The sequence below is a fragment of the Oryx dammah genome, unplaced genomic scaffold (assembly GCF_014754425.2).
Source record: "Oryx dammah isolate SB20612 unplaced genomic scaffold, SCBI_Odam_1.1 HiC_scaffold_18, whole genome shotgun sequence".
Taxonomy (NCBI): Eukaryota; Metazoa; Chordata; class Mammalia; order Artiodactyla; family Bovidae; genus Oryx; species Oryx dammah.
In genome coordinates, this window is record NW_024070202.1 from 33,460,886 (window position 1) to 33,486,927 (window position 26,042).

A 26,042-nucleotide genomic window follows, 5' to 3' on the forward strand; every position below is an offset into this window, starting at 1 on the left:
CAGTTGTGTCTGATTCTGCAACCCCATCAATGGTAACCGGCTAGGCTCCTCTGTCTATGGGATTTTCCAGGCAAGAATTCTGGAGTGGGTTGCCATTTCCTTCTCCAGGGGACCTTCCTGACCCAGGGATCAAACCTGGGTTCCCCCCATTGCTGGCAGATTCTTTACCATCTGAGCTACCAGGCTCTTTTATATTTATTGAAACATAATTGATTCATCTGGTTATTAGTAAAAGGCCTGAAGAAGAAAGACCACATTATTTTTTTTCCAGTTGGCTACACAATTGACTTAGTACCATTAATCACATAGTCTGCCTTTTCTTTACTAATAGACAAAGCATATTTATCACACACTAATTCTTAAAAATGTATGTCTCTTCTGGACTCTCTGTTTGGTTTTGTTTATCAAATTGTCTGTTAATGTGATAGCTTCCCTTGGATTTTATTGTTTTAATTGCTGTAGCTTTTTATGTTTTAGTATCTAGTAGAGATATTACTCAGATACTTATTAACTTTTTCAGAATTTTTGTGGATGCTCTTTTTAAAAAGATTGATGAAACTTTTAAAAAGATTCATGTACCATGAAGTTCACCCTATTTAAATGCACAGTTCATTGGTTTTTAGTATTAATATATTCACAAGATTTTGCAACCATCTGCATGATCTCACTGCAGAATATTTTCATCATTCCAAAAAAAACCCAAACAAACCCTTGTACCCCATAGTACTCCCTCTCTCTATTCTACCCTCACCCTTGAGCTTGGCAGCTGCTAATCTTTCTCTCTCTCTGGATTTTCCCATTCTGGACATTTCCTATAAATAGACTCATACAAGGCATGGTCTGTTTTAACTGAGTTCTTTAACTTAGCATCATATTTTCAAGATCTATCCATACTGAAACACGTATCAAAATCTCATTTCTTTTTCTGGCCCAGTGCTATTCCATTGTATGGATATACCACATTTTGTTTATCTTTTGATCAGCTGAACATTTGGATTCTTCTCACTTTTTGGCTATTATGAATCTAGCCTCTCATTTTTATGTTTTTAACTGCTTAGGTGATTTGGGCCACACCCTAAATACCATCCTAACAATGTGGTTTTATTGCCTCAGAGTAGGTAGGAGTGGTCTTAAGAAGTTGTTAGTCTAATAGGAGAAGGCAATGGCAACCCAATCAAGTACTCTTGCCTGGAAAATCCCATGGGTGGAAGAGCCTGGTAGGCTGCAGTCCACGGGGTCGCAAAGAGTCGGACACGACTGAACGACTTCCTTTTCGCTTTTCACTTTTCACTTTCATGCATTGGAAAAGGAAGTGGCAACCCACTCCAGTGTTCTTGCCTGGAGAATCCCAGGGACGGGGGAACCTGACAGGCTGCCGTCTATGGGGTCACACAGAGTCGGACATGACTGAAGCGACTTTTAATGAATATTAAAAAGAATAACTATTGTTAATGACATAATGTAAATAATTTGATGGACATTTTCCAGGGTATAAATGCCCATTCATAAACCCATCAAGCTAATGACATGTGAGTTCACTGAACTACTTAGGAGGTGATTTGTAGATTTCGGTATCCATAAAAACCACCCAAAGTATTTGTTAAAAATCACAGTTACTGGCCCCACTCCAGAGTTTGTGATTGAGATGGTCTTTGAACCATAATTCAAACCATACAGACCTCAGGATATGTTTTCGCCTAAGGTGCCTGCACATAGTCCATCAGAATTACAATCACAGTAATTACAGAATTCTAGGCAGTTCAGAAGAAATCATACAGAAGTGCTCTGGAGAAGGCCTTATGTGGCAACAACTTCTGAACATGCTTCTGCTAAAGTCTTTAGCATATCATATAACTCAGAAGCAGGGCTCCTCACATGGTGTGAAAACATTAGAGAAACTCCAGAGTTATCCATCTTCATCCTGGGGGATTGGCCTCCTGCCTGGTCCAGAACTTAAGTCCCCTTGTGTCCATTCACATGTGAGTGATGCCTTTGTGCCCTGATCACACAGAGATGGTGAGCTGCTCTCCATCAACCACAGACACCCCCATCTGCGTGCTTCACTGTGTGTTGATTAACAGTGCAAGGATGGTGTAACCCTGCTGCCCTTCATGCCTGTCCTTTTCCCCTCTAGGCCAGGGAAGGCCGGACCACCATAGTGATAGCACACCGGCTGTCTACAATCCGAAATGCAGATGTCATCGCTGGGTTTGACGATGGAATCATTGTGGAGCAAGGAAGCCACAGAGAACTAATGAAGAAGGAAGGGGTCTACTTCAGGCTTGTAAACACGCAGGTATCTGCTGCTTGGGAAGTTTTTCTGTTGTTTTTTTCTTTAATATAGTATTCTTTCTTTATTAAAATATCACATAGCTAATACTGTACTGAGAAATAAGTATCAGAAAGATGTCAGGTATACATCTGAGACTTTAATTCAGAGTCGTTGAAAGAATCTTGAAAGAGAAAGGTAGGTAGGGGAGGAAATAAAAGAAAATGCCAAAAACATTTTGAACTTGTTGTTTAGGACAGTGATTCTTAATTGCCTGTTCAGACTAATGGGTCCTTCCCTCAGTAGATTAGGGATGTTCAGAGTGGTGGTCGGGGTAAGAGACTGAGGCCAGGATCTCTGGTAGTTGGGAGAGGTCCTGTGAGACCTTAAAATACTTCCCAGATCATCCTAATGACGCCAATAGCAAGATTCATGGCTCTTGGAAGTGAATAGTTCGGTGTTTTGTTTTTTGTTTTTGGCTTGCGAGATCTTAGTTCCCTGACTGGGGATCAAACCCTGGGCCCACAGGAGTGAAAGTGCGAAGTCTTAACCTCTGGGCCTCCAGGGAATTCCTGAGTTTGGTTTTCCTTTAAAGCAATAACAATAACAACTATTCACTCTATTTCCTAAAGCAGGTTCTATTGATAATTATTGATTTGCCTTTTTATTGAAATTAGTCACTTGAGCAATTTTGCAAAATAAATAACTGAAAAATATTTATCCTGTAAACACAATTCTTACATTTGTAAAAGTTTATACATTTGCTTTGACAACTGTAACTAATATGTACATATTTTTATTTTTTCTTCACATTTCAGATACACATCATCTAAATACTATCATTTTATGTGTCCTCAGCAGTAATTACATTAATGTGTAATAAACTGCTTGATCATTTCTCTAAAGTTGACTGTGTGGCTTGTTTCTAGTAATTCTCTGTTCTAAATATTGCCCTTTGGGAGCACATGGCGGGGAGGGGGGTGAGAGTGGGTTCCAAAAGAGTTAAGTCAAAAATTTGTTTTGTTTTCTGACAAGTAATTTAATTTAACTCCTCTGAGTCTCAGTTTCCACATTTGAAATACAAAACCTACCATGTGAGGCTGCTTGCAAGGTTAATAAATAAGCACCTGTTTAGTTCAGTTCAGTCGCTCAGTTGTGTCCGACTCTGCAACCCCATGGACTGCAGCACGCCAGGCCTCCCTGTCCATCACTACTGGAGCTTATTCAAACTCATGTGCATTGAGTCAGTGATGCCATCCAACCATCTCGTCCTCTGTCATCCCCTTCTCCTCCCACCTTCAATCTTTCCCAGCATCAAGGTCTTTTCAAATGAGTCAACTCTTCATATCAGGTGGCTAAAGTATTGGAGTTTCAGCTTTAGCATCAGTCCTTCCAATGAATATTCAGGGCTGATTTCCTTTAGGCTGGATGGACTAGTTGGATCTCCTTGCAGTCCGAGGGACTCTCAAGAGTCTTTTCCAACACCACGCTTCAGAATCATCAATTCTTCAGCACTCAGCTTTCTTTATAGTCCAACTCTCACATCCATACATGACTACTGGAAAAACTATAGCCTTGACTAGACAAACCTTTGTTAGGAAAATAATGTCTCTGCTTTTTAATATGCTGTCTAGGTTGGTCATAACTTTTATTCCTAGGAGTGAGCATCTTTTAATTTCATGGCTGCAGTCAGCATCTGCAGTGATTTTGGAGCCCCCAAAACTAAAGTCTCTCACTGTTTCCATTGTTTTCCCATCTATTTGCCATAAAATGATGGGACTGGATGCCATGATCTTCATTTTCTGAATGTTGAGCTTTAAGGCAACTTTTTCACTCTCCTCTTTCACTTTCATCAAGAGGCTCTCTTTAGTTCTTCTTCACTTTATGCCATAAGGGTGGTGTCATCTGCATATCTGAGGTTATTGATATTTCTCCCGGCAATCTTGATTCCAGCTGTGCTTCATCCAGCACAGCATTTCTCATGATGTACTCTGTATGTAAGTTAAATAAGCAGGGTGACAATATACAGCCTTGACATACTCTTTTCCCTAATCGGAACCAATCTGTTGTTCCATGTCCTGTTCTAACTGTTGCTTCCTGACCTGCATACAGATTTCTCAGGAGGCAGTTCAGGTGTTCTGGTATTCCCATCTCTTTCAGAATTTTCCACAGTTTGTTGTGATCTACACAGTTAAAGCCTTTGGCGTAGTCAATAAAGCAGATGTAGATGTTTTGTTGGAACTCTCTTGCTTTTTCGATAATCCAACGAATGTTGGCAATTTGATCGCTGGTTCCTCTGCCTTTTCTAAATCCAGCTTGAACATCTGGAAGTTCTCGGTTCATGTATTGTTGAAGCCTGGCTTGGAGAATTTTGAGCATTACTTTACTAGCGTGTGAGATGAGTGCAATTGTGCAGTAGTTTGAGCATTCTTTGGCATTGCCTTTCTCTGGGATTAGAATGAAAACTGACCTTTTCCAGTCCTGTGGCCACTGCTGAGTTTTCCAAATTTGCTGGCATATTGAGTGCAGCACTTTCACAGCATCATCTTTTAGGATTTGAAATAGCTCAACTGGAATTCCATCACTTCCACTAGTTTTGTTTGTAGTGATGAGCACCACCTGAATATGCTAGAAAAAGCACTTTAAAAGGGTGAGTTTCATGGCATGTGAATTTTGTCTCAATAAAGCTGTTATATCTTTTTTTTTTTTTTTGAAAAGCACCTAACACAAAATAGATGCCTAACAAATGGTAGTTACTGGTTCTAAATTTGAAAGTTACATCCATCTGAACACACAACTCAATATTTTGTTCTTCTAGATTTCAGGAAGCCAGATCCAGTCAGAAGAATTTAAAGTCGCTGATGAAAAGCCTCCCATGGGTTTGACTCATCCCATAGTTAGGCGTTCTCTTCATAAAAGCCTGAGGAGTTCCCGACAGTATCAGAATGGCTTTGATGTGGAAAGCAGTGAACTTGTGAGTTGTTTTTCAATTATTTTCATTGTTTAGTTTTGCTGGTGAAATCCGTAGCCTTGCAAGTACATTGTAGGCACAGAAGATTCCCACCATGAGCCATACCCTTCTTAAAAGAAGGAAATATCCAATATTAATTGTACTTGTCAAAAATCGAAATCAATTCCAATTAACAATGGATTTCCAATGAAAAGGGAGCCCAAAACATAGCCTTTGTGCTTAGATGCTTCAAATTAAAATGAGATATTCATTTTTGAGATCCAGAGTAATACAAGGCTGGTCTAAAGTTAGAGGCCCTAATATTTGCATAATCTGTTATGTAGGATTACTTTTGATTGTCTATGCTAGGAAACCCAGCGTAATATCAGTTTAAGAAAAATAAGATTTTCTCTTTCACATTAAAAACAACAACAAAACAGATGCAATGAACTCTCGGTAGGATCAGTTTCTGCAGGCCAACACGAGTTAAAACACACTCAGCTTTTATTAACTGTTGTTTAGTTGCTTAGAGGTGAGAAACCCAGGGTTACAATTGTAACTCCACCATGGTTACCATGGACTCAGGCTGATTTCATATTTGTTCTCATTATCCTGGCATGTAGCTTTCATTTTCAATAATCTAAAATGACTCTGGAAGCTCCAGCCATCACATCTATGTTCCAAGCAGCAAGAAGAAACAAAGATTTTTCTAGACATCTCATACAGTACTTAAAAAAAATAAACTATGTCATTGGCCATAACTTAATCACATGTCCATACTTAGCTACAAGGGAGGGTAGAAAACTGAACCTTTTTGCTGTATGCATTGCTACCCTGAGTGAAACTGGAATTCTCTTACTAGGAAAAAGGACAGAATAACCAGAAATAGCCAAAGTGTACGTTCTTTAATATTTCTCACCTGAAACCTTGGAATTTTTTTTTTTTTAGATCAACATCTTGCACTTTATAATACAAATTTTTACACAAATCTCATGTTTACAGTACAAAAGGCAAAGGACCTCAAGAGAAGTAACTGGGATGTTATTAATTCAAGTTAACAGAAACTTTTATAATAGAAAGGGAACACATTCCAAGAAAATATATTTTATGATTTTAAGAAATGATTTAGGAGTATATTTAGATGTTATTCCCTGATAGCTCAGTTGGTAAAGAATCTGCCTGCAATGCAGGAGACCCTGGCTCAATTCCTGGGTCAAGAAGATCCCCTGGAGAAGGGATAGGGTACCCACTCCAGTATTTTTGGGCTTCCGTTGTGGTTCAGCTGGTATAGAATCCGCCTGCAATGCAGGATACCTGGGTTCAATCCCTGGGTTGGGAAGATCCCCTGGGGAAGGGAAAATGTACCCACTCCAGTATTCTGGCCTGGAGAATTCCATGGACTTGTATAGACCATGGGGTCACAAAGAGTCAGACATGACTGAGCAACTTTCATTTCACTTTGATGTTATTTACTCATAAAATCTGGGGCCTCCCAGGTGACTCAGTGGTAAAGAATCTACCTGCCAGTGGGAGACAAGGGTTTTATCCCTGGGTCGGAAAGATCCCCTGGAGGAAGACATGTCTACCCACTCCAGAATTCTTACCTGGCTAGTCCCATGGACAGAGGAGCCTGGTGGGCTACATCCAGTCCAGGGAGTCACAAGAGAGTTAGACTTGACTTAGCAACTAAACAACAGTTAATAAAAGCTGAATGTGTTTTAACTCTTGTGTTGGCCTGCAGAAACTGATCCTACTGAGAGTTCATTGCATCTGTTTTTCTCTGCCCACTGTTTTTTTCTGCCTACGATGTTATTGACTACAGAGATAAGAAGGGCTCTTTTAGCAGACTCAATCTTTGTATTTATGGAAAGAGAATAACATTGTATATTGTGCTACTATATTATTGTAAGTAAGATAATCAGTTTCTCCCTTTTTGGCTGTGAAGTATTTGCTTCTCATTTTCTCATTTGTCTGGATAGTTACACTATTACATCTTTAGGGTCTGGTATTTTAGAGGAGCACTTCTCTTGGAGAAATGCAAAGAGGGGTAGGCAGAAAATGCCACAATCAATATGACTGTCCTCAGTGCCATCATAGCAGGATGAATGGTGTGCCCAGGGAGAGGGGGAGATTAAATCTGATTAGAAGGACTGTTTGCTTGTGAAAAGCAGCCTGAGCTCCTTTATCAGGCTGGAGGCCAGGTCTAAAAGATAGCGCTAACTAGGGAGGAAAAAACCCCTAAAATGCAGAGGAGAGGGGTGGTTTGAAAGCAAAGGGCTGAATAGAAACTATTCCTATGTTTTCTATTTCATAGAGACACAAACGTGACCTATTTAAACAACTGTAAGGCCATGGGTTTCCATAGGCACATATGGTATCTAGTTTACTATGAAACCACCTCTATAATCAGAATTTTCTCCTTTTTATTTTTATTTTTGGTCAGCCCACACAGCCTGTGGAATCTTAGTTCCCTGACCAGGGATTGAACACGGGGTCCATGGCAGTGAAAGTGCTGAGAGAGTCTTAACCACTGGACTGCCAGGGAATTCTCTAGAATATTCTCCTTTATGTGACTTAAATCCCTCATGCTTGACCAAACATCAGGTTCAACACTTGCTGAGAAGCTGGTATGTGCCAGGCATTGGGCTGTTCCTAAGGAGATAAAGTGTTGGTCATTCAGTTAGTCTCTCAGTCGTATCCAACTCTTTGTGACCCCACGGACTGTAACCCACCAGGCTCCTCTGCCCATGAGATTTCCCAGCAAGAATACTGGAGTGGGGTGCTGTTTCCTTCTGCAGGGGATCTTCCTAACCCAGGGATCAAACCTGGGTCTCCTGCATTGCAGGCAGAGTCTTTTCCATCTGAGCCATAGTGAAAGCCAAGACATGAGCCAAGACATCTTAAAACAAAGCCACAGAGATGTGTAAACAAACAAACGGGGGGAAATCAAAAAACAAGTTAAGCTATGAAGCAGAAGTCTGTAGCGAATGCAAAGTAAAGGTAGTCTGCCCTACCATTAGTAGCAGTGAAAGAAAAGGGCGTGGGTACTTTAGTTTTGTGAGTTAGGACATGACACGGATAAGGTGTGAGGCAGGGTTCTGGGGTGAGGAGACCAGGCCCAGGTCCTCAGATGAATCACGGTGCCTTGTGTTGGTGAGGACGCTTAACTCATCTATTCGTGGGTCTTACCTTGTGTGACCCCAACATCATGACTTGAATTTTAGGGCATCTGGTGCCCAGATCCTGCTTCCGCTCACTTGCTGAGGCTGGGATAGAGAAAGGCTGGTCACACGGCGAGGACTGCTTCTTGGGTGATGGACTCCCCCAGCTCAGGCTGTGCAGTCCATTTGCTGTCGTTCAGTCACTCGGTCACGTCCAGCTCTTTGCGACCCTGTGGACTCCAGCATGCTAGGCTCCCCTGTCCCTCACTATCTTCCGGAGTTTGCTCAAACGCATGCCTATTAAGTCAGTGATGCCATCCAACCATCTCATCCTCTGTCGTCCCCTTCCCCTCCTGCCTCCAGTCTTTCCCAGCATCAGGGTCTTTTCCAGTGAGTGGACTCTTCGCATCAGGTGGTCAAAGTTTTGGAGCTTCAGCTTCAGCATCAGTCCTTCCAGTGAGTGTTCAGGGTTGATTTCCTTTAGGATTGACAGGGACATAGTTAGCATCTTGTCACACCCTGTCTGACCCTCCCATGGTCTGCTGTGGCCGAGGCGTTCCCTCCGCCCAGCTTGTAAGTTCCTGGAGGCCAGGCCAGGCCCCCTCCGGGTCCACGCTCTGGTGCCTGTGGTGTTGCTGCCTGTCCGTCTTGATGTGTGTGTGTTCTAGGACGAATCTGTGCCACCGGTGTCTTTTCTGAAGATCCTGAAACTGAACAAGACAGAGTGGCCCTACTTAGTGGTGGGAACCCTGTGCGCCGTTGCCAACGGGGCGCTCCAGCCGGCCTTCTCGGTCATCTTCTCAGAAATGATAGCGGTGAGTGTGGGAACACCACTGGGTGGCCTGAGTGAAATCACTTAATCACAAACTCCGTTCTCATGCCCACCCGGTCCCCTCCGCAGTAAGGCAGCCTCCAGTGAACTTAAGCCAAAGGCTTTCATTCCCCGTGGAGGAAAGCTGCAAGGCAAAAGAAAAAGCCGGCCAGTTACGCTGTCAAGGAAATTGGAAACTGTAAGATCCCTGGAGAAGGACATGGCTACCCCCTCCAGTAATCCTGCCTGGAGAATCCGATGGACAGAGGAGCCTGGCAGGCTACAGACCATGGGGTTGCAAGAGTCGGACACGACTTAGCGACTAACCCCCACAAAAGACCCCTGAAGGAGGCATTCTATTCGCTCTCCTCGTTCGGGTAACTGGTGTCAGGCTGTGATCCTCACCCTGTTTGTGGAGAGGAGATGCTCACCTCACAGGGTGGTTGGGTAGTGGGGATGGGGGAAGAGTTCACATCTCAAGGGTTGAAGAGGCCAGGCTCTGGGCTCAGACCGGCCTCGCCATTTAATTGCTGTGCTAAGTCGCTTCAGTCATGTCTGACTCTTTGCAACCCTGTGGAGCCCAGCAGGCCCCTCTGTCCATGGGATTCTCCAGGAAAGAACACTGGAGTGGGTTGCCATGTCCTTCTTCAGGGCACCTTCCTGACCAAGGATAGAACTTACGTCTCTTACGTCTCCTGCATCTTAAAGGGGTCTTTACCATTAGCGCCACCAGGGAAGTCCCCAGCTGCTGCGCAAACTTGGGCAAATGCTTCACCTTGCTGTACCTCAGTTTGTTCATCTGTAAAATGAACCTACCTCCTAGGATGGCTGATGATTAAGAGATGATAAAAACTATACTCCAATAAAAACTTTTAAAAAGAGAGATGATATAAGTAACGATTAATATACAGAAAGCATTTAAGAGTGTCTACCTCAAAGTAGGTATTAAAAAGTGCTATCTACTACACCATCGTTCAGTAATCCTTACAAGGCTTGGAGAGGCTGAGACACAGAAGGAAAACTCCTACAATCCAGTTGTTAAATTCCCTGAGGGATGTATATCAGAAATGATCAGAAATATCTAAGGCTCCATAAAATCCAACATTTAAATTTTATGTCCTTAGTTAATCTCTAATGTTATTGGAGAGAATTTTTGTTAGAGTTGAATTATTCCCCATCATATAAAGAATTTATTATGCTTCTGAATTAGAATGTTGGTCTGCAATTAAGACCACAAATTAAAAAATAAATGAATTAGGGAGAACCCGCCAACTGTTTTTACAGTACAGAATAAGGCAATCCCTGACTCTATTGCAATTCAAAAACAATGTGGGCTGTATTTATATGGGAGGGTCTCTCCTTGGTGTCTAATGGAGCTTTTGGAGATTGAGTAGAAAACAAAATAAACCAAATCCTGCCCTCAAACAGTTTACTTTCTATTGAGACAGATGCATAACACACACACACACACAAAACAAGTATATTACATGTCACAGGATCACAGGCATTTTAAAAGCAGTCAGGCAGTGGAGGGGCTGGCACTGGGGGTGCTGTTTCATGCAGTTTGGTCAGGAGAGACCTCTTTGGGCCGAGGCCCTGTTGGGGGCGGGGGGCGGGGAGGCAGGTGAGGGGCGGAAGAGTTCAGGCAGAGGGAGCAGCAGGTGCAGAAGAAGGGGAATAAACATGACGGTGCAGCCACACACAGTCCGCGTGCAGCGTTCCAGCCCATGGCAGTAACCACGCACAGTGAGTCCCCTACATATGAACCTTCAGGTTGTGAACTTGCAAAGGTGCAAACTCACATGCCAGGCCCCGTATGCCAGCTGTTCCACTGCTGTACTTTACAGGGTTCTGTACTATAAGATCAAAAATATTTCCTTTATTTTTTGTGTTTGTGTTTTGTGTGTGCATTTGTGATAAGTATTATAAACTTGTTACTTTGCAGCCAATCGTGTTTGTTGGGGTATCTAGGCTAACTTTGTTGGATTTACAAAAAAAAAAAATGGGCTAATGAACCTGCTCTTGGAACTGAGCTCATTCATATGTAGGGCACTTACTGTGTTCCTCAAATTCATGGAGACAGGAAGTAGAATGGTGGGACTTGATGGCTAGAGGTGGGGTCGTGGAAGTCCCTGTTGAATGGGTCAGGATTTCATTATGGATGATGAAGACTTCTGGAAATGGATGGTGGTGAAGGTGGTACAACACTCTGAATATCCTTAACACCACTGTGTAGTACACTTAAAATCTACCATTTAGCTAACTTGATGTTACATATATTTTACCACAGTTAAAAAAAAAAAACACATATTCAAAACCTAGTTTTTAAAATGGGGTGCCCAAGCCATTGTTTCTGGGAGGAATATACAAGGTTCATGTAATCCAAGTGGGTATTTTAAATGTTCTCTTGTAGATTTTTGGACCAGGAGACGATGAAGTGAAGCAGCAGAAATGCAACATGTTCTCATTGCTTTTCTTAGGCCTGGGAATTATTTCCTTTTTTACTTTCTTCCTTCAGGTAAGTAACTATAATTTGATCTTCTTTATCGAGTCTATATTTAAGTAGAAAATATAGATTAATTATCTATTAGATTTTCATTAATTATATGTTAATATAGATTAATTATTGATTAATCAAAATCCAATACAAAAACAGGTTATCCAAACTTTAGCTTTGCTGCTATTTAGCACGGGGAGCTCAGCTCAGTGCTCTGTGATGACCCAGAGGGGTGGGACAGGGGTTGAGTAGGAGGGAGGCTCAAGAGGAAGGGGATATATGTATCCTTATATGTATACTTATAGCTGATTAATGTTGTTGTACAGCAGAAACTAACACAACATTGTAAAGCAAGTATACTCCAATTTAAAAGTTAAAAAAAAATTTTTTTAATTCTTAGCTTTGATTTGGAATTTCCAAATCTTAGACTGAAATGAATTACAGACTCAATTGGCACAAGGCTCTTTGAGAGGGCAGAGTCCTAAGTAGCAGACATTGTGACTTCCCTGGGTGCTAAGTTACATCATGTTACAGGTTGGCCCTCTGCAGACATTCATTGCCAGGGAGAAAAGAGACTTTAATTCACAGGACAACATAAGTCCCATTGAAACACAATGAGACATAAACTGAAAAAAATCAGTACAACAGCACTCTCTTTTTGAAACCAAAAGTGTTAGTTGCTCAGTTGCTCAGTGTCTGACTCTTTGCAACCCCATGGACTATGACCCACCAAGTTCCTCTGTCCATGAGATCATCCAGGAAAGAATACTGGAGTGAGTAGTCGTTCCCTACTCTGGGGGATCGTCCTAATCCTAGGATCGAATCTGGGTCTCCTGCATTGCAGGCAGTTCTTTACTGTCTAAACCACCTTACTTTATACATAATATCAAGTAACTTCTCTGATCTTTTCTTCCCTAATTGATGAACTGTTTGAAAGAATGCACATTATTACTGCATTTAGATATTATAGACCTGGCAAAAATGAACTAGTAAACTCTGATTGTACTTGTCTACCTAGACTTTTACCAGTGGCTTTTGTCTCTTTAGTTCAGTGCCTTTCTAGTACAATCCATTAAGTCCACAGAATATTTCCTAGTCATGCCTAGTGTGTTTCTCTTTTGCTATAGTTGAGCCAGTGGTAAAAGTAAGCCAAGCTTTTTGTTTAGGAGTGATTGCCTTGCTGGTGGCAACTCAGTGTTCAATGTAGCCACAAGCCCAGGTGTGTTAGGGAGGGGAGCTAGTTAAAAACACGTGCTGTACCAACAGTGAACAGATGGCCAGGCCTTGAGCAATCTGCCAGCAAACGTACTCTAGGAAATCAGCAAACTCTAGGCCTGGACTCCGGGGGCACTGACCACCCATCCTCTCGGCTTAGTGATATGTGCTCGCAAAGAGCACCCCACATGCCTTCAGTAACACTCAACGTGGCTGGAGGCCCATCCCAGGGCCCCAGAAGCAAGCCCAACTGTGGGCATCTGGGCTGCTCTCTATAATTAGAAAGAGGGAAGTGTCTGGCAAGGATGCTGGGAGAAGACAAGTAGCCTGACCATTGGCTGGTCTGAGAGCAGGCAGAGCTGTGACAGGGAAGCAGCAAACTCACTTGGAGCCAGCACTAGAGACATCTGTGCTGGGAGGGGTCCCCAGCCTCCAAGATCTAATGCTTGATGATCTGAGGTGAAGCTGCTGTAATACTAATAGGAATAAAGTGCACAATAAATGTCATGCTCTTGAATCATCCCCAAACCATCTCCCCACCCCATCTGTCAAAAAATTGTCTTCCATGAAACTGGTCCCTGATGCCAAAAAGCTTGGGGACCAATTTTTGTTGTTGTTTTTCAGCCACTCATTCGTGTCTGGCTCTCGTGTCTGACTGTTTGCAACCCCATGGACTGCAGCATGTCAGGCCTCCCTGCCCTTCACTGTCTCCCAGAGTTTACTCAAACTCATGTCCATTGAGTTGGTGATGCCATTCAACCATTTCATCCTCTACCCACCCCTTCTCCTCCTGCCTTCAGTCTTTTCCAGCATCAGGGTCTTTTCCAGTGAGTCAGCTCTTCGCATCAGGTGGTCAAAGTATTGGAGCTTCAGCTTCAGCATCAGTCCTTCCAATGAATATTAAGGATGGTTTCCTTTAGGATTGACTGGTTTGATCTCCTTGTAGATCACTGGACTCTCAAGAGCCTTCTCCAGAAACATAAGTCGAAAGCATCAATTCTTTGGCACTCAGCCTTCTTTATAGTCCAACTCTCACATCCATACATGACTGCTGGAAAAAACATAGCTTTGACTAGACGGACATTTGTCAGCAAAATAATGTCTCTGCTTTTCAATATGCTCTGTACTACAGGAGCCAAAATGCATCATAGAATTTTGTTACTTGCATTGAAGATTGTTTTGCTTCAAGCATTAGGAACACTCTGAAGGTTGTAATTAAGATGGTATTATTATGCAGATGACACCACCCTTAAGGCAGAAAGTGAAAAGGAACTAAAAAGCCTCTTGATGAAAGTGAAAGAGGAGAGTGAAAAAGTTGGCTTAAAGCTCAACATTCAGAAAACAAAGATCATGGCTTCTGGTCTCATCACTTCATGGGAAATAGATGGGGAAACGGTGGAAACAGTGTCAGACTTTATTTCGGGGGGCTCCAAAATCATTGCAGATGGTGATTGCAGCCATGAAATTAAAAGACACTTACTTCTTGGAAGGAAAGTTATGACCAACCTAGATAGCATATTGAAAAGCAGAGATATTACTTTGCCAACAAAGGTCCGTCTAGTCAAGGCTTTGGTTTTTCCAGTGGTCATGTATAGATGTGACAGTTGGACTGTAAAGAAAGCTGAGCACCAAAGAATTGATGCTTTTGAACTGTGGTGTTGGAGAAGACTCTTGAGAGTCTCTTGGACTGCAAGGAGATCCAACCAGTCCATCCTAAAGGAGATCAGTTCTGGCTGTTCTTTGAAGGAATGATGCTAAAGCTGAAACTCCAGTACTTTGGCCACCTCATGCAAAGAGTTGACTCATTGGAAAAGACCCTGATGCTGGGAGGGGTTGGAGGCAGGAGGAGAAGGGGACGACAGAGGATGAGATGGCTGGATGGCATCAGTGACTCGATGGACGTGAGTCTGAGTGAACTCCGGGAGATGGTGCTGGACAGGGAGGCCTGGCGTGCTGCGATTCATGGGGTCGCAAAGAGTCGGACACGACTGAGCAACTGATCTGAACTGAACTGATTCTCACTGAGATATTGTCCCTGAGAATTTTGAAAAGGAAGTCTCTTTAGAATGGGTCAGAAGCCAATTTCTAAGATACATTTAAGGATTTTGGTCTTAGGATTCTATTGCATACCAATGATTTATCAGTATATGAATTTTTTATTTTTGTTTTTTTATGGAAGTGGAGTTGATTTATAATGTTAATTTCTGCTGTACAGCAAAATGATTCACTTATACATATATAAGCATTTTAAAATATTCTTTCCCACTATGGTTTATCATAGGATACTGAATATAGTTCTCTTTGCTGTAAGTAGGTCCTGCTGTTTATCTATTCCAGCTGAAATAGCAAACATCTAGCAGCACATGAATTTGAAGTTAGGACTTTGAGTTAGTATCTGATCATAGACTTTGTTATTTGAATAGTTGAGTCATATATAAACATTATAGAATTCCATGTGAATACACACACTTGTGTCAGAATGCTGGTGATGATTAAGAGAGACAAGAGGCTTTCTTCTTGCCCAGGGCTTCACGTTTGGGAAGGCTGGTGAGATCCTCACCACGAGGCTTCGGTTGATGGCTTTTAAAGCGATGTTGAGACAGGTAGGTGTGCGCACCGGAGCAGTTTCTTCCTTCCCTTTCGAGCCTCACGTGCTGCCCTCTGTGCCGTGTGCCCTGGGTGTTCGTACAGGAACTGGTCAGATCCCCTCTAGTTGCTCTAGTCCTTCAGTATCCAAAGACCTCTTAGGGTTTTCGTGGGAATAGGCTTAGCTAATGTAATAAATAGGGGCTAGTATGTCATGACTTCGGGGGCTTATTTTGCAACTCCCTCTATCCATGTGGATACTCTCACTTCAAGGATCAGTCTCTGTTTTCTGGATTCTTTGCAGGCCCTGAGGAGTCACTTGAGACTCCAGGATGCCTTTCAACAAAGGCAACAGTGGTTGGCAGGGGTTCTGCCCAACAGTTGACGCGACTTACTATGGGCGTCACCAAATGTTGACCACTGAGTTTTGTTTGAGCTCTTCTTCCATGTTAATTCACTTGTTGGTTCACTCAAGCATCACTCACTATGTACCAGATGGTGTGCAGGAGGGTAACAGCTTAGCGCAGGACTTGTGGGAAGGTGTGCAAGCATAAATTCTCTATTTTATAGAGAAGGCTTAAGAGAGGGCCAGAATATTATCCATGTAGTTGACAGGAATTGATGACATTCCGGTTCACAGGAGGGCACAGGGCTGGTATCATATTTTGTGCAAGACTTTTTTTCAGTGTCTTTTAAACTGTTGCTATGTAGGGGAAATTATTTTATATGAAATTAAAAGATTCTGTGGAAGAGGGGCATATAATGAAAATCATAGCTAAGACCTGAACTTTAAAAATTTTTATTTTATTTATTTTAAAATTTTCTTTATTTTTGGTGGCACTGAGTCTTCATTGCTGTGCAGGCTTTTCTCTAGTTGCTGCAAGAGGGGCCTGCTCTCTAGTCGTGCTGCATGGGCTTCTCATGTTGCAGTTCACGGACTCTGGGGCACACACGGGCTTCAGGAGTTGTGACTCCCGGACTCCAGGGCACAGGCTCAGTAGTTGAGCTGCGCAGGCTTCACGTTGACCCGCGGCATGTGGGACCCTCTTGGACCAGGGATCAAACTCATCTCCTGCGTTGGAAGGTGGATTCTTTACCACTGAGCCACCAGGGAAGCCCTAAGATAGCCTCTTTAATCCCTGCTTCAGATAAACAAAACTAAACATGGTGAGAAACCAGGGCTGAGGATCTTGTGCCTAGAATTTACAAGAAAGAGCCATGTCCAGCCCGGCTCCACCACCCTTTGTGAGAGGAGTGGCCCCATCAGGGAGCAGGTGTTGGGAGCACAGGATGTGAGGAGTGGGTGGATGGACCCGCAGGCGCCACGGTCTCAGGTGAAGCTGGCAATGAGCTCAGTTGCAATCTGGATAAGCCCTGCCCCCACTGGTGCGCTTTCCGGGCACAGCTGGGAGGGGTCCTGTGGGCTCCCAGTGTGTGCTCAGGGCAGGGACCCGGGCTCCCCACCACATGGAAGGTCTCCCCTAAACTCCAGCACCCAAGTTCAGAGTGGGTACTTCTTCAGCATTGAGAGTTTGAGATGTTTCATCCAATTTTTCTCTGCTTGTTTTAATCTGGAACTAATTTAAAGGTGTATTGTGTGCCTTAGGACATGAGCTGGTTTGATGATCATAAAAACAGTACTGGTGCACTTTCTACAAGACTTGCGATGGATGCCTCCCAAGTCCAAGGGGTATGTAGACCTCATTCTACTACTGGTTTTCTTTAACTTGGTTTGGGATAAACATATGGCATAGCTGCCACTGTTAAGCTGCCTCAGCTGCAAATAACAGACAACTCAAACTGGCCTGAACAACAAAGAGAAAGGTTAGACATCAGCGTTGATGGATCCATTGGTTCACAAGTGTCCAGAAGGACCCAGGACTCTGTTGACTCTGAGCAGCTTTCAGTCCTCAGAATTGGCTTCACCCTGAGGCTCCTTCCCTTGTGGCCACAAGGTGGCTTCTGGGAGCAACTGGAGCTATAAGCGTCCTTGTTTTTCATCCAATGAAAGAGAAGGCATACCTGGACCTCAACCACCAAACCAGCACCCTTCCTTTAAATCTAATTTAGATTAATTTGGGTCGCATACCCAACCCTGAACCAATAACTGGCTCAGGAGGGTGCTGCCCTCTCCCTGGCTTTCGTCCCCAGCCTTGGAGCTGAGGCCTGTTACACAAAGCTCATTGCTTCTGCACAATGCAAGATGTCACCTATGATGTCCCTATGACATCCTTCATTTTCTGATTGGTGGAAACAGTACTTCATCTTTATGAAGGCTTTCCAGGGGATGGTCTCTTAGGATCTGTACCCTTTGCAACTGATGGTCTCTTGGAGCTCATGAGCCTCCCTCTTATACATATGAAGCAAACAGGCTTTAAAATGACCAGTGTCCGAGGTTTATTTCCTCTTTAAACATTGCCTTCAGGAAAAAGTGTATGTGCCCCATAGCCTTTCCCCAAAGCAGAGCAGCGGTGACTTGGTTCTGTGATGCTGAATCCATGTGGTCAGGAAAGGAGTGAGAGTTGAAAGGCACAGACAGAGAACAATCTGCAGAGCCTCCCACGTGATGTATGAGGCTACTTTGGGCACCTGATGTGAAGAGTCGACTCGTTCAACGCTGGATAAGATTAAGGGCAGGAGGAGAAGGGGGCGATAGAGGACTAGATGGTTGCATGGCATCCTAGACTCGATAGACATGAGTATGAGCCAATTCTGGGGGATAGTAAATGACAGGGAAGCCTGGCATGCTGCAGTCCATGGGGTCGCGAAAGAGTTGGACATGACTGAGCGACTAAACAATAACAACAATCTTGGGTTTACTGTAATGAAAGAGAGCAAATGTTAGCACAGGCATAAATCCCTGTCTCATGGTTCTGACCAGGAGCCTGAAGGCTGTAGCTCACAGGTCTGCAACTTAAAATACAGCTCCCTCTCTTCTTTTGCTCATCCAGGCCACTGGGACCAGGTTGGCTCTGATTGCACAGAATACAGCTAACCTTGGAACTGGTATTATTATAGCATTCATCTACGGTTGGCAATTAACCCTTTTGCTGCTATCGGTTGTTCCAATTATTGCTGTATCAGGAATTGTTGAAATGAAATTGCTGGCTGGAAATGCCAAAAGAGATAAAAAGGAACTGGAAACTGCTGGAAAGGTGGGTCAAATAAGGCTTCAGTTGATATAAGTATGGTTGTTAAGACATGGGTTTTATTTGATTGATTTGTTACAACATGCATATTTTGATAATGTTAGTGCTCCCGACAACTAATAGTGGTCAACACTGAGTATGAAATATCTTACTGTGTCAATGCCTGGAACTTGAAAATGGGATAATTAATGTAAAACTTTTAGTGTATAGAAAGTGCTATATTCAGAAAATTTCTGAGTTTTCAGAGTTCGTTTTACCTTTTACTCTGTACACTGATGCCACTGTTAGGACAAAGGTTACCCCTGTTTTACAGATAAAGAGCCCTTAAGGCAGAGAAATATGTGTATTGTTCTAAGTAGACAGTCCTGTTCTCGGTTGTGATTTCTGTAGTTAAGTTAGGCAGCCACCAGAGGGCAGTAATGCTCAGATTTGTGATTCTAACTGTAACGGCAATTGGGCACACACTTAAACTTGGAACTTACTTTGAGCCAGTTATTGTTCTAAGTCTTTATATGTCCCAACTCATCCTCACAAGAATCCTATGAGTCAAGTACTAATGTTTTGCCAGTTTTACAAATGCGGAACTCAAGAATGAAACAAGTTAAAGGCATGGCTCGTATTCAAATCCTGGTCTACTTCAAAGTTCTTTACCATGTAGCCTCTTCAGATGGGTTTAAATGTGTCTAAGCCTACATTTTCTTTACACATACATGTATTTAAATGTTAAGTGTAGACAACAACCAGGAATTTTTTTACCCTTACTTATGTAAGTATTATGCTACACTGAAACATTAAGAGGTGAAGAAATAGTGAAAATTGTGATGTAGTTTCTATAGCACAACATTTGCAAAGCCTTTTCACAAACAATACTGCTTAGGCGTTAATACAGTTATGGTTACTCGAGGTGGGGCAGATAGCATGTCTCGCTCATGGGGAAGAAGAGCAGTCAGCATGATTCCCAGACTTCAGCTCGCAGGTACGCAGCGTCCTGGAAGACCCTCTTGGCTGCTGGCTGTGGCTCCTTTATGGTGTCATTTCCTTGTTTTGTTTGTTGCCACTAAAAACTACCCCAGAGTGTTTGTTTCCTTTCTCCTGAACCCTACTGCTTTTCACATTTCAGAAGGGAAATTGTCAGTAGGTAGAATGAAGATCATTTTTTCTTAGACCAGTTACATGGAAGAAAACATCTTGAATCTAGTTAATAGAGCCTTACTTCTGTTAAAAATGGCTAATGACACTGAAAGTTGCCAGAGTTTTCTGGCAGGAGCAGGGCTGTTAGAATGGAACAGCTTGGCAAACAAAACGCCATCCTTGATCATCTGTCCTGGCCTTGTAGCCACTCAGTATATCATACTGGAGACCCCCCACTTCTCTGGCCCTCAGTTTTCACTTCTATAATGTGAGAAATTGTACCAGATAAGGTCCCAGGTTCCTTTCCACTACTGCTCTGTCATTTCAGGGATCAGAGGATGAACAACTCACGTTGACCAGTCTGAAATATTTTTAGTAGCTACTTTAACCTAATAAGGGTTTTGTTTTTTTAATGAGAGGTTAGAAATTATAAATGTTAATTACCAGCAATTCAATCATATTTCAGTTTGGTTCACTCTGTCAGCTTCTGATTAACCCAAAATGAGGGTTAGAAAGGTCTTGGAATCTCTGCCCCCCAACCCCTGCCCTCTGCTCTTCTGCCACACCACGGTTTTTTTGTTGTTCTTTGTTTGTTTTTTAAGTTTTCATTGACCTGTGTGCAGATTAGTCATGGTTCGGGAACATGGGGACTTGGGATAATTTCCCATTTTCATTTTCCAGGAGAGGCTTAGTAATGAGGGTGTTGGTTGCTGGACTGGGAAGAGGGGAGGGCGGCTGTTTAGTCACCCTCTTGACTCAGGCCCTGCCTGCTGACTGAGATAAGGGGCCTACTGACCCAGAATGAACCCTCGAGGCACTTAATCCAGGGACCAGAAAATGAGAAGTTGAGTGAAAGTCCTAACAACTAGTTTCTCCTTGTGTAAATTGCAAAGCAGGCAAAGTAGAAGAGCATAATGGGTTAAGAGCAGGGACCTGGCATCAAATAGCCTGGTAGGGAATCCTGTCCCGCCTACTCATGAACTCTGGAGCCTTAGGCAAGTCACTTCTCTGCTCTGTGCCTCAGCTCCTCACCTGTGCAAACAGGAATAAGAACGTGAACCTCAACAGGGTTGTCACATGAGGTGATATCTGGCACAGAGTAAAAGCCCATCTGTATTCTCTACTCTGGGGCTTCCAAGTCGGTTTAGCAGTAAAGAATCCACCTGCAGTTCGGGACATGCAGGAGATATGGGTTTGATCCCTGGGTCGGGAAGATGCCCTGGAGGAGGAAATGGCAGCCCGCTCCAGTACTCTTGCCTGGGAAATCCCATGGACAGAGGAGCCGGGTGGGCTACAGTCCCTGGGGTTGCACAGAGCCGGACATGACTGAGCACATTCTCTATTCCGGCTGTGATTACTGTTGGACGTTTCATTTATAATAAAGATAAAAGGCTCTTCAGTTTGAAGTACTGAATATCTTTCTTTCATCGGGTTCCAGAAGCTGAGAACTGAGATAAAAGTCTCCAACCTAAGATTTCATTTTAGATTTTTGCCTCATGCTCCTTGTGCCAGTGGTTTAGATGAATCAACTGCAGAACTCTGATTTAGGCTAAGTAGCAGAGTCACAGACAGTTAACTTCAGTCGGGGGGGTTTAGCTGTCACAATCAGAAAACCTCTGGCGGGTTTGGGTCAAAGGGTTTGCCATAAGGACATGTGGGAGTGTGGGGAACACGGCTGCCGGTAACTGCAGGGCCCCCAGGCTCCTCTCTTAGAGCCACTAGCTCTCTCGTCTCTCAGTCTGTCTAGACATTCGTTCTGTTTCTCAGTTGCTGAATGTCCAGGCCAGCTTCCTACACACGCCCTGGCGACCTTAACCTCTGTATCTGTGGGCCCTCCCAAGTCACAGAGTTGCCTTCAAGTGCAGAAACTAAATCCAAGTGGCCTAAATCAGTCAGATGTCTGTCCTGGTTTTGTCATCAAGGCCAGGTCGTAGTGTTTACAACTGGAATGTTCTCAAATGAGGATAAGCATTTTCTTTCCTAAGAAGCAGTGTGTCTTAGGGAAGAAATGATTGCACCTTCAGTAGACTCTTAGAAATCACTTGGGGTTTCCCAGGTGGCTCAGTGGTAAAGAACCCACCTGCCAACACAGGAGACTCAATCCCTAAATTCAGGAGATCCCCTGGAGGAGGAAATGGCAACCCACTCCAGTATTTTTGCCTGGAGAATCCCATGGTTAGAGGAGCCTGGCAGGCTACAGTCCATGGGGTCACAGAGAGTCAGGCACGACTGAAGTGACTTAGCATGACTGACTCTTCTAAGATCCTATCCTATAAAGAAAGCAAAGTCACAGAGGGGTTTGACTAAAGCCAGTCAAGTAATTGCCTGGTGGCAAGGCTGGGAATAGAATTAGGTTTCGTGTCCAGACCACTGTTCTTGCCCTAAGCTGATCTGTCTCTCAGCATAGGGCATAGGAAGGCTTGCCCACCATACATAATAGCACAACCAGCGGTGCTTTTAAGATACCCCAGGTTTCTCACAGAGCTTGTCTTGAATAACACATTATGACCATGCTCTACAACCTGAAGGAACTGAAAACTCATCGGTGCAAGCTTTGGAGTTCTTTGGACAGAGCCCTGAGGCTTATTTATATATAATATATTATATATATAATAAATACGTGTATATTTATCTATTTCAGAAGTATTATTATTTCTTATTTCAGAAGTAAAAGCCCCGCTTCTAATCAAGATCTGTTCTATGTTACAGATTGCAACAGAGGCAATAGAAAATATTAGGACAGTTGTGTCCTTGACCCAAGAAAGAAAATTTGAATCCATGTACGTTGAAAAATTGTATGGAGCTTACAGGTAATGAGCATGTGATTGTTACTAAGAACCTAGTATTATTGATTGCAACTTTTAGACTGAATTTTTAATTGCAGTTTTTATTGCTGCTGTAAACAATGATATGATTATAAGGATGACCTTTTTTCAATAATTATCTCACTGAAAACAAGTAATTTTTTGATGCAGTTGGACTATAGGATTGGATTTTTACATCTCTTATAAAAATAGTACAATTGGGTCTCTGAGAGCTAACAGGAACAGAGGGCTGCACAAGTACTTTTTTTTTTTTTTTTTACCAGTGCAGGCAACATAAACAACCCATCTGGTGATTCGGGTAAACATTCTTTTAGGCAGTTGCTCAAGCCTTTATTTTCTTTGGATTGTGTAAGAGTAAACCAAAGATGAGAGTGCAAGTGGAGAGTGGAAAAAGTCGGCTTAAAGCTCAACATTCAGAAAACGAAGATCATGCCATCTGGTCCCACCACTTCATGGGAAATAGATGGGGAAACAGTGGAAACAGTATCAGACTTTATTTTGGGGGGCTCCAAAATCACTGCAGATGGTGACTGCAGCCATGAAATTAAAAGACACTCCTTGGAAGAAAAGTTATGACCAACTTAGATAGCATATTCAAAAGCAGAGACATTACTTTGCCAACTAAGGTCTGTCTAGTCAAGGCTATGGTTTTTCCTGTGGTCATGTATGGATGTGAGAGTTGGACTGTGAAGAAGGCTGAGTGCCGAAGATTGATGCTTTTGAACTGCGGTGCTGGAGAAGACTCTTGAGAGTCCCTTGGACTGCAAGGAGATCTAACCAATCCATTCTGAAGGAGATCAGCCCTGGGATTTCTTTGGAAGGAATGATGCTAAAGCTGAAACTCCAGTACTTTGGCCACCTCATGTGAAGAGTTGACTCATTGGAAAAGACTCTGATGCTGGGAGAGATTGGGGGCAGGAGGAGAAGGGGACGACAGAGGATGAGATGGCTGGATGGCATCACCGACTCGATGGACATGAGTCTGAGTGAACTCCTGGAGTTGGTGATGGACAGGGAGGCCTGGCGTGCTGCGATTCATGGGGTCGCAAAGAGTCAGACACGACTGAGCAACTGAACTGAACTGAAACCAAAGATGAGACTTGCTTTGGGGTTAAAGTGTTTCCCTTGCTCTCTGGATGAGGGCCAGATCCATCCTATCCTGAAAACAAAGACACACAGTCTGTTTCTCTCATTTATTCTTGAGCAACTCAACAAGCCTCCAGCATCTGTTTGCCACTTGTTTCCAACTAGGGCCCGTTCTCATGAATGGATATATTTTAGCACTAACAGAACTGAACACAAGCTGAATCACAACTTTGTGGACTAGAACAGTGGTTTTGAACACTTACATATTTGGACAGAGATAGTTGTAAATTTCTCAGTGTATCCACCTTCTCAGTTATGTATACTTCACGTAGCGACATTTTTCCATCCCTTTGATGTTTGACATACATGTCAGGAGCACTGTAAACTGTTCAGTACCGTTAAGTATTGTAATACTATGCTTACAGCACATAAGTTAAACTAGCCAAATAAGTAATACTTTGAATTTTCCCTCTTGCCAAGTGCCTTCCTTCCAATCTGAAAGTAAACGAATTACTATTCTTTTGGAGGATTTAGAATAATGAAGTGTAATAAAGTAGCGAAACTAGTAGAGGATAGCATGAGGTCTAATTAGAAATAGTGTAGAACAAATTGTGTTTGGGCTGGTGGGATCCAGTTCCAGGAAGAAGTTCTGATGTGCCTCTGTAGATCTCACTGACCCTACTTTTCCAAACCCAAAACATGAACAGACTATAATCCAAAACATAAGAGACTATAACTAGTCACAGAAGACGAGATAATAATATTAGACAATCGAATTTAGACAATTCACACTTCAGTCTTAACTCTGACATCCTTTGTTTTTGACACAACAATCATGCTTATATCATGTGTTGAATGTCTGAATTACTAGATATTCATGTGTAATAAGAATAGCAACTATCATTTGAACATCCTCTGTGAGCTAAGTACTGTGCTAGACATTTATATTGTCTATTTAGATCTCAAAGCAGTTTTGTATATCCTAGTTATCCCCCTCTTACAAATCAGAAAACTGATATATAGAGAGGCTAAATCACCTCCTCTGATTATAACTGGGAGCAGAATTTAACGGGTAGACTAAACTTAGAAGCTGTGTTGTTTGTATAACCCAGTGCTAAAGAGGCTGAAGAGATGGTTACAGATATACTAATTTGCTTTTCAGGAATTCTGTGCGGAAGGCACATGTCTATGGGCTTAGTTTTAGTATTTCCCAAGCATTTATGTATTTTTCCTATGCTGGTTGTTTTCGATTTGGTGCCTATCTCATCATAAATGGACACATGCGCTTCAGAGATGTTATTCTGTAAGTAATCTTTTTAAATTTATTGAAATTATTCCATAACAGAGCTTCAGTACGTCTATGCAAAAGTTTGTAGTAGACTGAAAAACTAATTTATGATGAAGCCACAGAGTTGAATCTACTCTAGAAATTGGATGTTGTCAGTACTCCAAGGATAGTTTCGTTTATCGAGTGGACTGAAGTCAACCAAGCTAGTGAACACGATCATAAACCAGACTTCTAGTAATACATAGGACAAGAGGATAGCTGGTATTCTCAATGTGGAAATAAAACATAGTTAGAAAACTGCGAGAGGTTAAATAGCTTACCATTTATGGGCAACCAAAGATGGCCTTGCCAGTGGGATAGGAATGCATGAGTGAAATCTGGGAAAGACTGTCTTCCCTAACCAGACCTGGGATGACCCTGCCCACTCTTGCCTCTTAGCCTTCCTATTGTCTTGGTTTCCAAGGCTAACCAATGGTCTTTAAAAATATGCCAAATACATTCAATTAGGTTGCAGTCTAGTCTTGCCAAGGGGAAGCTATTCTTTTAAGATCACTTGGGATATTTCTGGTGTGATGGGATGATTTTTAAAGCAGTAGCAAACAACTTAAAAAAAAAAAAAAAAACAGGGTCAAGACAGACAAAGTGAAAGAGTTTACAAGCTGTTCTTTTCTTTTCATCCAAAATTAAAATAACCATGAAAAAGGAATATGTATCTTTGCATCAGTCAGGATCCTAGCAGGGACAAATGGTCTTGCAAAGTACGGGGTCTCTCTAATTGGGAGAGTAGCATTGACATATATAAATGACCATGTATAAAATAGCTAGCTAGTGGGAAGCTGCTATATAGCACAGGGGGCTCAGCTCGGTGCTCTGTGATGACTGAGGGGGGAGGGATGGGGTGGAGGAGGGAGCTCAAGAGGGAGGGGATATATGTATACATTGTTGTACAGCAGAAACTAACACAACATTGTAAGGCAATTATCCTCCACTTAAAAAAATTAAGGGTCTATTTTTAAAGGTGTGAGATGTATCGAGGTCAGCAGTGCCTAGCTAGGAACCACCAGGATGTTACTT

The 26,042-nt window shown here is 42.7% G+C and overlaps 1 protein-coding gene across 4 annotated transcripts in view; it reads left to right on the plus strand.

The window, feature by feature from the left end:
* LOC120878091 (phosphatidylcholine translocator ABCB4) overlaps nucleotides 1-26,042 on the plus strand; it is a 58,631-nt gene that overhangs the window by 20,776 nt on the left and 11,813 nt on the right. For all 4 annotated transcript variants that reach the window (XM_040260684.1, XM_040260683.1, XM_040260682.1 and 1 more), the window contains 9 exons: nucleotides 2,135-2,296; nucleotides 5,088-5,243; nucleotides 9,049-9,195; nucleotides 11,605-11,709; nucleotides 15,429-15,506; nucleotides 17,096-17,179; nucleotides 18,441-18,644; nucleotides 22,479-22,579; nucleotides 24,843-24,983. In XM_040260684.1, coding sequence (XP_040116618.1) covers nucleotides 2,135-2,296; nucleotides 5,088-5,243; nucleotides 9,049-9,195; nucleotides 11,605-11,709; nucleotides 15,429-15,506; nucleotides 17,096-17,179; nucleotides 18,441-18,644; nucleotides 22,479-22,579; nucleotides 24,843-24,983 — 1,178 coding nt within the window. The remainder of the gene's footprint in view (nucleotides 1-2,134; nucleotides 2,297-5,087; nucleotides 5,244-9,048; nucleotides 9,196-11,604; nucleotides 11,710-15,428; nucleotides 15,507-17,095; nucleotides 17,180-18,440; nucleotides 18,645-22,478; nucleotides 22,580-24,842; nucleotides 24,984-26,042) is intronic.